General features: G+C 39.3%; 1 protein-coding gene across 1 annotated transcript; it reads left to right on the top strand.

Annotated features, from left to right (window-relative positions):
• The first annotated feature begins 9,560 nt into the window (after positions 1-9,560).
• LOC136142829 (zinc finger protein OZF-like) lies at positions 9,561-11,570 on the top strand. Its single transcript, XM_065901123.1, has one exon. It carries the CDS (start codon positions 10,392-10,394, stop codon positions 11,274-11,276), a length of 885 nt encoding a protein of 294 aa, XP_065757195.1. The 5' UTR covers positions 9,561-10,391; the 3' UTR covers positions 11,277-11,570.
• Positions 11,571-13,407: the final 1,837 nt, after the last annotated feature.

Here is a 13,407-nt window from a genome sequence, read left to right as displayed (position 1 = left end):
TATCGTAATTGGGCTATAACACAAACTTCCAAAGAACCAAATAACAATGGGAGTTTGGGGTCCCATAGCAAGGTCAGGGAGGAATACATTTTTGTGCAGGTGGACATTTCAGTGCCCATATTATAATATACAAGACCCTGGTCTCATTTTAGTAAAACATCAAAGGAAAGATAAGTAAATTCAGACATCCTCCTGTGTGGAACTTTCTCCAGTTGTCATCAGGCAGAAATGACAACTCCCTGCCTTGAACTCACATAGAACTTTCTTTTAAATTTTTTATAGGGAACTTACCATTTTAATATTTTAATTCTATTTACCTGTGCATATGTATTCCCACATACTGAGAACTGACTCAATTCCTGCACTCTCTTACTTCCCCCTCTTGTTCCTTCTCTTCTTTCCCCCTTTACACACACACACACACACACACACACACACACACACACCCCACACACACATTCTTTCTCACTCTGTCTCTCTCTCTCCTACTGCACAGTGCTTTGCAAATAATGCATGTGCAGTCAATGGCTATGGAATAATAGATTTAGAAAATAGATTTTAAAGTTTTATTTGTACATGGAGAAAGTCATTCTATTCTGGCCTATGATAAAAAGGCACCACAGGCAATCAATTTTTGTCTCTCCTAATCACAACGATAATATGCCTCTTCCAAAGCCTTGTCTAAACCAGGTTTGCTTTTATTTTGTATTTGTTTAGCAAATTGAAGAAAGTACCTTATATACTTTAAACCTATTGACATTTCATCTAATGCCAAGGTCAATAGTTAAGATTTCTCCTTAAGACACTATGAGACAAAAGACAAATATAAATCTACAGATTGGTTTGTAAAAGAACCTTATTAATTTAGACCACAATAATGTGAAATTTGTTATCATTTTTAAAAAGTTTGGTATGCAAAATTATAACATGGACAAAATTTCAAGGAACATATTTATACTTTTAACCAACAATTTCAAGCATTTTAAAAGAAGTCCATGGGCTTCCCTGGTGGCACAGTGGTTGAGAGTCCGCCTGCCAATGCAGGGGACACGGGTTCGTGCCCTGGTCCGGGAAGATCCCACATGTCGCGGAGCGGCTGGGCCCGTGAGCCGTGGCCGCTGAGCCTGCGCGTCTGGAGCCTGTGCTCCGCAACGGGAGAGGCCACAAGAGTGAGAGGCCCGCGTACCGCAAAAAAAAAAAAAAAAAAAAGAAGTCCATTGTTTGCCAATAACAGATATGCAAATAACAGATATGAAAATTATAATTACCTACTCACTAAGGAAGTTCCTCTAAGAAACCCTATTAAACTATACTTTTAATATTTCTAATTCTTATAATATTTTAATTGTTTTTGTCTTTCTCCCTCCACTAGAAATCAAGCTTGATGATAATAGGGTTTCATCTATTTTGTTCACTGCTATATTCTCAGCACTTAGAACACTAGCTGGCATGTAGAGATGTTTAATAAATAGTTGCTAAATAAGTAAAAGAATAGATGATATCACTAAGTGTATTTGAAGGTGATAGAATATTTTTTTTTTTTTTGCGGTACGTGGGCCTCTCACTGTTGCGGCCTCTCCCGTTGCGGAGCACAGGCTCCGGACGTGCAGGCTCAGTGGCCATGGCTCACGGGCCCAGCCGCTCTGCGGCATGTGGGATCCTCCCTGACTGGGGCACGAACCGCGTCCCCTGCATCGGCAGGCGGACTCTCAACCACTGTGCCACCACGGAAGCCCAACAGAATATTTTTAAAACACTGAAATTTTACTACTCAAATTCAAATTGTGGACTAATGCAATAGTCCCCACGGTGTTCCAATCAGCGCCCCTTATTAACTTTAACTCCAAAGCTTTGCCATTTTGGAAATCATCACTACAAGTTAGTAGAGAAATCTTCTGTCTTCTACAAAGCTGTAAGGGTGGAATCGCTTTTAGAATGCCAATATAAATTCAAACACATATAAAGAATTTAATTTCCTTGGTTTGCTCTGTTTTCAGCTATTCCAACCAGCTCATTGATCAAAATAATATACAGTTGATCTATAAAGTAGATAAACCATAGCATGCCATGTATTAGGGAAGACATTTTATGCAAATTTCTTTTAAGACTGAATTGCTCATAAAGCCTTAAACAACATCTTTTTCCCCCTCTGCCATCTTCCCTCCTACACCACCTATCACCTACTCCAAGCATTTCTGAGCATTAGTGTTCAATTTCCATGTACTTCACTCAAACAAACAGGCTGAGAAACTTGTGGTGTTTAAAGAGTATCGTTTTTAAAGAACAAAACAATTATCCCTAATCTCCTCTTCAAACAAAAAGAGGTTTCAATGTTGAAAGCATGTGTTCAATCTCCACCAGCTCATAAACTTTAATGTTCTTATTGTCATTTGTTTATTGTGTTCTTTGATCATTTCTGACACCACTATTATCAACTTTCTCTATATTAATGCCATTTTACGACTTGTAAGTAATACAGCAGAAGCAGAGGTAAACAGCCAGCAAGTGGAATGGCTTGGCTTTCACAAATGCACCGGATCTTACTACTGGTTATTGCCTAATCTGACTCTTCCATCCCATCCTAGATAAGAATACTTCTAAAAGTCTTGCAACAAAATAATTTGAAAATGCTTAAAACATTTCTCCATGGGCCCTCAAAGGAACCAGACCTTTATTATTCCAAAAGCCTCCTGGAAATTCACCCTCTATGTCTGAGTGTTTTGACAAAAAAAGACCGTATCAAACATTAAACATGCTGAGAAATGTTTGAGGCTCCAATACATACCTGAAACAGAATCACACAAGATCCCTTACCCATCCAGTAGGCCAGTGACATTCAAACTGATCTTTTTTCTCTAGCAGTGAAATATGCACTTTCCCCTCAACCCAACCTGAAACAAAAAATATCTTACATAGCAACTCGGTCCATGAAACATACAAGCAGAGTGGCTCTCCTTGAATCAAGTGTGGAAGACCAGGATACCCACCAGCTTAAGAGCTGGTGATGTCAAGCCTCAGCCAGCAGCGAACCTGGTCTAGAGGCAGAGCAAAGCAATAAAGGGCCAAGGAATCAGGCAAAAGATTAGGAAATAAGGGTTAAGACTTAGGCATGCACAGGTTCCAGTAAGAGGGATGCTGAATGAATAACAAGAGAGAAGGTATAGATCCAGCTGCCTTCCTATACTGCTACCTCCCAGACCACACACTCAGACCAAGCTTTGTTGAGCACAATGGTAACTATTTTGCTATAAGTGTAGTGATGGACTCAGGAATGTGGATTACCTATAAGGATTGGGTGGCTGTGTGGTTAAAAATACCCAGCAGTGTGCCAGATGCTTAAGTTAACATGCCCCCAGGAGACTGGCAATCTGCCTTCACCTCTAAAGCTGGCACTAAAGGGCTACTGGCAAGCTAATATGAGCACCAAGTTGCCCTTCCAGGTGCAGGAAGAGACTTCCATCCAGGCAGACCTAGGAGACACTGCGGATTAGGCTCTAGCCCACCACAATAAAGTGATTATCGCAATACATAGTGACTCACATGAATTTTTTGGCTTCCCAGTGCATATAAAAGTTATGTTTATGCTATACTGCAGTCTATTAAGTGGGCAATAGAATTATGTCTAAGAAGACAATGTACATATCTTGCTTAAAAAATACTTTATTGCTAAAAATGCCGTTCATTATCTGAGACTTCGGCGAGTCATAATCTTTTTGCAATAGTAACAAAGATCACTGATCAAAGGTCACCATAACAATTATAGTAATAATAAAAAAGTTTGAAATATTTTGAGAATTACCAACATGTGACACAGAGACATGAAGTGAGCAAGCGCTAAAATGGTGCCAGTAGACCTGCTCAACTCAGGGTGGCCACAAACCTTCAATGTGTAAAAAGTGCAATATCTGCAAAGCACAATAAAGTGAAGTACCGTATATATGCTTGTGTATTTACTCTATCTAATTGAGTCCAACAAAAGGCTTTTATCAAAAGGATGCCCAAGATAAGGATACGGTCTGAGACCCTGGTACAGACTTAAACTACCCGGTTCCTGACAGGTGCTAAGCCACAATTATGGCCCTCATAGGCTTTCTGCATGTAGTTTAAAAAGGTGTGTTCCAATCAACTGAGGTAAGGAGCTGCAGATTATTCTATCACTAGGACTGCCACTCTTTACATTTGGCAGCCTGAGCCACAGTAAAAAGAATGTCAAAGAACAGCCATAAAAATAAGTAAAATATGGTTGCTACATCCTTGGAGAATAATTTTTTAAAAATCAATTAATGGACAAGGGGAAGGAAACAAGTGTGTATGACTGCAAGTGTGAGCGTGTGAGAGAGAGAAAGAGAGACGTCTTGTGCAAATTGTGATCTGCCTCTTAAAACATAATACATTTCTGCCCCTGCCTTATTGTGGAACTTTGGATGAGTCTTTTCTCCTTTTGGGGACTCATCTACCCCAAATGGAAAATGATGGCTTCAATATGAATGATCTGTGAGGTCTCTTGCAGCTCTCATAGTCTCTGGTTCTAAAACTTCTTTTGAAAATCTAGATTTCAGCTATAGGTACAAAGACCACAGAGGGACTGAGTAAGTCTTCCCTTCCTTGTATCTTTCCTTCATCTTCTAATTATGCCTTCATATTCCATTTGTCATAACAGTAATTTATGTACCCTCCCACTAGGCAATCTCTGCCTCATTTCCTGGCAATAAAGAATAATTTCTTTTATTCTAAATTAAGGGCTATGGGAAGCTCTGAATCCATCCCCTAAACCTTTCTTGTGAGGCCCTTTGTAAGGAGAATGGCGGGGGTGGGGGGGACTGCTGTCCAATGTTGTAAAGGACACCATCCAGTTTCACCTGCCAGTTATCCTCAAAGCATCCTTCAGGACCCTTGGATAAGGGGTAAGATGACACCCCATTCAGTTATAGAAGAGAACTTGGGTACAAGAATAAATGGTGAAATAAGTAGAGGACAGGAGACAGTACTGTGCCCAAATCGCTCCTTATCTCTGGTTCCCAGGACTTCACAGTCAGTCCTGAGGAGCTATATACCAAAAGTGGGGGATGCAGCGAGAGGTCTGCCCAGTTGGAAAGAATATTTTATCATTGATGTTGTTTCAAATTTTTGCTATATGGTGATAAAATGCAGATCAACTTTTAGTTTCATTATTGTTTGTAAATGCTATATAGACAGTGCCCATGGGAAGTTGATCTAAGAAAGTGAAATGTAAAGGAAACATCCCTGTATTGAGAAGACCTGGGTTCTAATAAGAAGAAGAATCACTAAGCATCAGGTAGGCTGAATAACGGTCTTCCAAAGATATCTGGTCCTAATCCATGGAACCTGCGCATGTTACCTTATATGACAAAAGGGACTTTGCAGGTATGATTAAATTAAGGATCTTGCGATAAGGAGATTGTCCTGAATTATCTTGAGATGGGCCCTAAAAGCCATCACAAGAATCCTTAGAAGAGAGATGCAGAGGGAGATACTACGACAGAGGAGAGAAGGCGATGTGACAACTAAAGCAGAGGTTGAACTAATGTGGCCACAAGCCAAAGAATATCAACAACTACCAGAAGCTGGAAGAAACAAGGAATGAATTCTTCCCTGAAGCTTCTATAGGGAACCAGCCACACTGACATTTTGATTTTAGCCCTGTAAGACTCATTTCAGATTTCTGATTTCTCTAACTGTAAAATAATACATTTGCGTTGTTTAAGCCACTAACTTTGTGGTGATTTGTTACAACAGCCATAGGAAACGAAGACAGCATCTGCTGTATACCAGGTATTGCATCAGATGCCTAGCACAGATCATCTCATTTCATCTCCACATCAGCCCTGTAAAATATTTATCATACTCATTTCACAGATGAGGAAAGTGAGGCTCTCAGGGATCACTCAACCAATTAGTGGCACAGCCTGAATTGCAACTCAGATATGTCTAACTTCAGAATCTACTTTTTGCCACTACAACATGTGGTAAAAATAACCATAATTATGAGAGTTTACACTCATCCGAAGCCTTTGCTACTAACCTCACAGGTATGATTTCTGTTAATCCTTCCAATAATCTCAAAACACTGAGATTTAGGTTTAAAAAACATTTGGTAGTTGGGTGATGATGGGAAAATTACTTATTCTCTGCGACTCAGTTTGTTCTCTGTGAAATGGAGCTGAAAATAGTATTACCAGCCTCATAGGTGTGTTGTGAACACCTCATAGGTGTTAACATTTATAAAGAGCTTATAACAGTGCTGGGAACATAGTAAGTACAAAACTTTAAACATAACCATGATGATATATTCTCTCAGGAATGTGGTCCTGCCTCATCTGCTAACTAACTGGGTGAGTTTGAGCTAGCTTCTTGACTAGATTAGAATGGCTTCAAACACTGATATTTTACGATTCGAGGCCTCTCCAGGCCTCAGTCTCCCCAAGTATGAAATGAGGGCTTTGGAAAATAATAAGCTCTGTCATTCTATGATTGCATGAGAACCCTGGTAGTCGCTAAGAGCCTCAGGGGTTACATAGCTGCTGCACTTCCCAAAAACTAAAACTATTTATCGTGTCCGTACATGGTGAGTTTGAGTAACACAGATTAATGAGAGCTCAAGGCAACTAGATCATTCCATGTCACAAAGTAGTTTATCTGTAGATGAAAGTCTCTCTCTGTCAAGTCCTTTTAGTCCAATTAGATGCTTTCTTCCTAAAATGAGGCAGATCATTAACTGGCTTTTGAAAAATGTAAAGGCTCTGGTATTTCAAAGCAATGTGCACTATGACACCCAATGCTATTTTTACCAATATGTGACCTTTTGTCATTTCTTTTGTCTCCTTATAACTGCTGGGAGATAGGCCTAATGTTCATGGATGTCAGGTACCTCATTTAGCATGACAGAAGCTTGGTAGGAAAGGAGTAAAAGCTCAAGGTAAAGAGACTCGTGCACAAACCAAAGTTTCTCTGGTACAGTCATGTCCCGTGGCAATAAGAGATCACAGTCCACCACCTATAGAGGCGCTGCTGGGTACCAGAGGAATGACATGTGTGGAAGGACAAGCATGGACATAAGACAAAGAGTCCCAGAATGGTGACCCTGGAGGAGAAAGCAAGCTGCTTCTACTCTCACCATAGCCGAGCCCAGTCCTGCTGGTATTTATCTTTTACCTGAGGAGCTAACTGCAGCAATGACTGGCTTCCACCTTTCTTTTCGGCAGACTTAAACTTTGTACACTGTGGTATCTTATAACTAGGTGTATGGACTAAATGTTTGTGTGTCCCCCCCACCAAAATTCTATGTTGGAATCCTAAACCCTCCACTGTGATGGTATTAGGAAATGGGGCTTTGGGAAAGTGATTAGTTCATGAGGATGGAGCTCTCACGAATGGGATTAATATGCTTATAAAAGGCCCACGGAGCTCTCTCACCTCTTCCACCACTGTGAGGGCACAGCAAGAAGAACCAGGGAACAGGCCCTCACCAAGAACCCCGACCATGCTGGCACCCTGATCTTAGACTTCCAGCTTCCAGAACCGTGAGAGACAAGTTTCTGTTGTTCATAAGCCACCCAGTCATGGTATTCTTTTATAGCAACCCAAACTGACTGCAACACTAGGTTAACAGTTTCTAGTTGTTTTCAGAAAATATGGGAACCCCTCTTTACCATCAAACATTTTCTCAGACCTCCACATGACAATAGCTATACTTCACTACTGATGGTTGAGAAAACATGGTGACAAATAGTAACTGAATCCCAGGATATATACATTCAATAAGGCTACATACATGTGCAAGTAATATATTTATCCAGTTTCATACAAGTATTTTCTGAAGTTCTTAAAATAATTTTTCCTTCCCTACTCCTGAGGCTGTTGTCAAGTGGGCATTTTGTCTCTGTTTTCCTCCTACTTCCTTGTCCTGATATGGCCACCAAGCCTCCCCCTCAAACATGGTTGCTATGTGACTGGAATTCAATGCTCTGACCAATCATATCTGCTATTACTTTGCTGCTGGTTTATCCAACTTCTCTCCCTTGCAGTACATGTGAAACCCAGTGCAAAATCTCCCTGTAAAACTCAAAGTCCATCTTCCAACTCTTCCCATACTATCCCATTTCAGTTCTCTCAACTCTTCCTTGGACCCTAGTTCTGATGCCCCATGTTCCCCATTCCATAGCCAACTTATCTGGTGGAAATGAGGGAAGTGTACCGACATGGCCTGAGGAGACAACCTTTGAGCTGGGTCTTGGGAGATGAGCAGGAGTTCCACAGGCAAGGATAAAGGAAAAAGCATTCCAAAATGAGGCAAAACTATATAAAGTGTTGAGCAGTAGTTAGAAAAGGAGCATGTGTTAAACGTGCAGATTTCTGGACCCTACCTCCAGCGATTCTGACTCATAAGTCTAGGGTAAGGTCCAGAAGTCTACATGTTCAACATATGCCCCATACAGTTCTGATAGTGGTGGTTTATAGATCATACTTTAAGAAATACTGATCTAGAAACAGGTTTAGTAAGTCACATACAATTTGTTCATCTGTAGAGCTGTTCAGGGAAATCCCACTGAGGGTCAAGGGTAATAGTTTGGGTTCATCTGAAGAAACTGGCTCATGTACACACTGAGATACAATCCTGATCCCTTGGTATTGCTGAGTGATGGCATGCTGAACCAATCCGGCCTGAGATGGAGCTAGTTCTTCCTTTACCTATCTTTCTGACTTCATAAAAGCCAAATTTCCAAGTATAAAATGAGTATTATTTTTTTGTCCTGCAAATCACAAGACAGAAGATACTTCTTTTGTATACCTAACCACCCTTGTGTCAAAATTTTATGACACCTCACATTTTAAGAAGGCACTTCATGGTTTTTGGTCTCAGAGCTCTTGCCATCTGCATAAAGGTAGTTTCTGCACAAGACTCAAAATGCACTTGCAAATTGGCACTGGAGGAACAGGGTAAAGGGAATGTAATTTGCATATATGAGCAAGTTTGTAAACCTGATGGTTAACTCAGTATGTTAAGGCATAAAGCTCACGAGGCCAAGGTTATGAGTTTAATCTACATATGAATTATATAGCTGTTCTCCATCACTTAACAGACTCTACCCTTCCCCCAGCTCACCAATGAGCAAATATAACTGGGCTAGGCATCAGAGTGTGGCTAGCTCTGTGCAAGATATCCCACCTATGTGAATATAATGAAGATGTAGAGCACATGTTTTAATAAGAATGGGTAGGACTACTACCTTTTTTAAAAATAAAGTAAAACCAGGGACATTTTGGTCTTTGTCCGCGGGTCAGTCCGGCCCCTGGATCCACGTGGCGCAAAAATAGGAGATGGAAATTCATTCTTCAAATGTACCTGAATTTACATGAAGTTGTACAGGGTCGCTTCCTTGTGCATTCCTGGAGACTGCACCTTCCTCATCCTTCAGAAGGCCAGGAGGTCCCAGGGCTCAGCCTGAGTTCTAGGACAGAACTTTGGCTCCAGCATTAACATTCTAGTGCTGTGTCATTTCCCCAATAGCAGGTTATAAGCTGGCCAAGCTGTCTGTGATCCTCTGTTGAAGCAAGAAGACGAACTGTGGATGTTGGAGAAAGAAGTGTAAAGGAAATTTGTCCAGAAGAAGCCTGAGAAGATGATGAGCAGATAGAGAGGCAACAAGACTTGGGAGGCAAGTTGCATCCAGCTCCAGTAAAGTACAGACTGAGGAAAAAAGCAGTGAATATAAGAAAATTGGAAAAATACTTCCTCTGATCTCAAACCTTATATCTTTTAAGGCAACACCTTTTTCAACTTAACCTAGAAAGAGTTTGAAACACAATTTAGACTTAGTTGTGTAGGAAAGAATCATCAATTAGTTTGGAAATCCTGCCACAGCTTACTCCTGTGGTAATAACCCCCTTTAGGTGTAAATCAGTGTGGAAATGCCTTCATTTAAAAAATTTTGAACCCCATATGATATCAGAGCATTCATACTGGAGAGAAAACCTATGAATTTACTGAATGTGGTAAAACATGTTGCACCTCATAAATGTAGAAGTCATGCTGGAGAGAAACCCTGTGCTTCTAAGGATTATTGAAAAACCTTTAGCTAGATAACAAATTGAGTAGAAGAAAATTCGTACTGGAGAGAAACCAGTGAATGTAACAAAACTTCATTTGAGTATTAGAAAATTTAGAGTTGAAGAGAAAGCTTTGAAGGTACTAAGTATGATAAAGTTTTCTCTTGAACCTTATCTCTTACTCTGCATTTGAAAGGTCAAACACAGAGAAGCCCTACAAATGTAAGAAATGTGGAAATACCTTCAGCTAAAAGTAAATTCTCATTCATCAAAAAATTCATACTGGAGAGAAATCTTGTGAATGTGGGAAAGCTTCCATTCAGATGTCACACCTCAGTCAGCAGAGAATTTGTAGTGGGGAAAACCCCTTTGCCTGTAAAGTATGTGGGAAAGTCTTCAGCCACAAATCAACTCTCACTGAGCATGAGTATGAGCATTTTCATAATAGAGAGAAACCTTTTGAATGTAATGAATGTGGAAAAGCATTCAGCCAAAAGCAGTATGTTATTAAACATCAAAATACCCATACTGGAGAGAAGCTTTTTGAATGTAATGAATGTGGAAAATCCTTCAGCCAGAAGGAAAACCTTCTTACCCATCAGAAAATTCACACTGGAGAGAAACCTTTTGAGTGTAAGGATTGTGGGAAAGCTTTCATTCAGAAGTCGAACCTCATCAGACACCAGAGAACTCACACAGGAGAGAAGCCCTTTGTATGTAAGGAGTGTGGGAAAACTTTCAGTGGCAAATCAAACCTTACTGAGCATGAGAAGATTCATATTGGAGAGAAACCCTTTAAGTGTAGTGAATGTGGAACAGCTTTTGGTCAGAAGAAGTACCTCATAAAACATCAAAATATTCACACTGGAGAGAAACCCTATGAATGTAATGAATGTGGAAAAGCCTTCTCTCAGCGAACGTCACTTACTGTACATGTGAGAATTCATTCAGGTGATAAGCCTTATGAATGCAATGTATGTGGAAAAGGCTTCTCTCAAAGTTCATCTCTTACGGTGCATGTGAGAAGCCATACAGGTGAGAAACCCTATGGTTGTAGTGAGTGTGGGAAAGCTTTCTCTCAATTCTCAACCCTTGCTCTACATTTGAGAATACACACAGGTAAGAAGCCTTATCAATGTAGTGAATGTGGGAAAGCTTTCAGCCAGAAATCACACCATATTAGACACCAGAAAATTCATACTCATTAAAAACCTGTGGATACATGAAAGGTGTTCATCAGGAATTTACATCTCATAACATATCAGAAATAATCATTCTGAAGGAAAGCATCACAAATGAGAGAAACAAAAGCTAAAAACTTAAAGGATACCAGAGAATTCATCCTGAAGAGAAAGACATTTGTATGATAATATCCAGCAAAAAAAAAAAAAAAACATACAGCACAGGTAATGCTGAAACTTTAGATGCATTTCCACTAAAATTGGGAATGGAAAACATGTTTAACATTGCCGTCTGCATGGATCTGGAGATCTTCACCAATGTAAAAAAAAAAAAAAGGTTGCAAGTATTAGGAAGAGACCTTTATGGTATTGATTTAGCAGAACAGAAGAGATTCTGGAAACACCTATGCATTTATTAGAATTTATAATATAGAAATGGCATCAGGAGATGAGAATATAATGGGACTATTTAAAAAATGATTTGGAGGTAATTTGTTCTCCAAGGGACAAAAAAAAATACGAACTATACACAAAGGTAAGATCCAAGGGGGTTAGGTTAAAAATAGTAATATGAAAAAGTTATATACTGAAAGGGTTATGACCTTGGGAGTTGGGAAACATTCCTTATAGCAAATTGAAAAACACCTAGCAATTCTACTCTGAGTTTGTATGCTCAGGAAATGTGTACCAGGCTATTTACTGTGGCATGATATGTAGTAGTCATAAATTGGAAACAACTTAAATGCCCATCAGCAACAAAATGGAAAGTACTTATGATGGAATACTGTATATCTGTAAAATGTAATAAATGAGATCTATATGTATTACAGAGAAAGATATCAAAAATCACGTTGAGGGGGAAAGATAAAGTTGCAGAATGACATATATTACGATGACAGTTTTGTAAATTTGAATAAAACTTCCCTCAAAATTTCAGTGCTATATATTGGTAATGGATACATATATGTATGTATGTTTTTTAAATGTTTTTGAAATGGTTTGGAAGGATACAGACCAAACTCTTGATAGTGGTTGCCTGTGAAGAGTGGAGAAGGAAAGGGAATGCGTGTGGGGGGGGGGGGGATTGGATTGGTTAGAGGGGACTTCAGTTTTATATATAAACGTCCATTTCTCTTAAAAAAAAAATACTGCAAGAAAATATATTGAAATACTGGTTAATTCTGGATTGTGGTATATGGATATCTTGTCTTAGTTTTTGTACTTTTCTGTATTTTTAAATTTTCTCAAAATTAACAAGAATGGGGGTGAGGATGGGAACACTGTACCTATAGAAATCATGTTCTAATGGATTCATTCGCAATCAGCTACTAAACTTTTTATAGAAAATATTTCTAAAATTTTATCAATGAGTGGATGGACTTGCTCTCTATGTAGTATGAAATTATCTATTTTATTAAAATTAAAAATGACAGCATGAAAAAAAAAATTAAAAAAAATAAAGTAAAACCAGACCTTTTACCTGAGACTATTCAAATATAATGGTGTTATGTGCCACCTTTTGTATCTTTAGATAAGTATGCTAAAGCATCCTTCTAACTGAGTCAAGTAGGGAGGAAAAGTGTGGTTAGTGGTGTGTTGTGGATGGATGTAAAATGGAGGAGAGCACTCTGCCAAGGTAGCTTCAAAATGCAAAAGTTGGATATACAATTTTATTTGTCAATAATACCTCAATAAAAACAAAATGCAATAGTTGTTTTTACTGTCTAAAGGGAAATATATTTTTCATATGATTCCTTGGACTTCTGAATTCTTCTCTGATTTCCACTAAAGAGCATAAAAGAAATTAAAATCCCATCAAGAAAAAGGTCTAAGTAGCTGTCTTCTGTTTGAATGGTCACTGGCATAACTCAAGGAGGCTTAGGCCCAAGGCAGGCTGGAGCCTTGCCAAGAAGGCACCTTTGTGAATTGCAAAGATGATAAGACTAGTCTGTATAGAGACTGGGAAATTGGCCCCAACGGCCAGTTTACGAGAGGGCAACTCAGTCTCCCATAGGATATGATGGTTTCTGTCCTAAACCTGAAAACATTGGTCTACTATCCAATAAGGTCGGTGACTAAGTCAGCAAATAATCCAAGAAGTAATCAAACACTTAGTCAGTAGTCAGGTTCTAACTGATTCTTCCACATATAACAAGTC

The sequence above is a fragment of the Phocoena phocoena genome, chromosome X, assembly GCF_963924675.1.
Source record: "Phocoena phocoena chromosome X, mPhoPho1.1, whole genome shotgun sequence".
NCBI lineage: Eukaryota > Metazoa > Chordata > Mammalia > Artiodactyla > Phocoenidae > Phocoena > Phocoena phocoena.
This window is presented reverse-complemented; position numbering and strand designations above follow the sequence as displayed.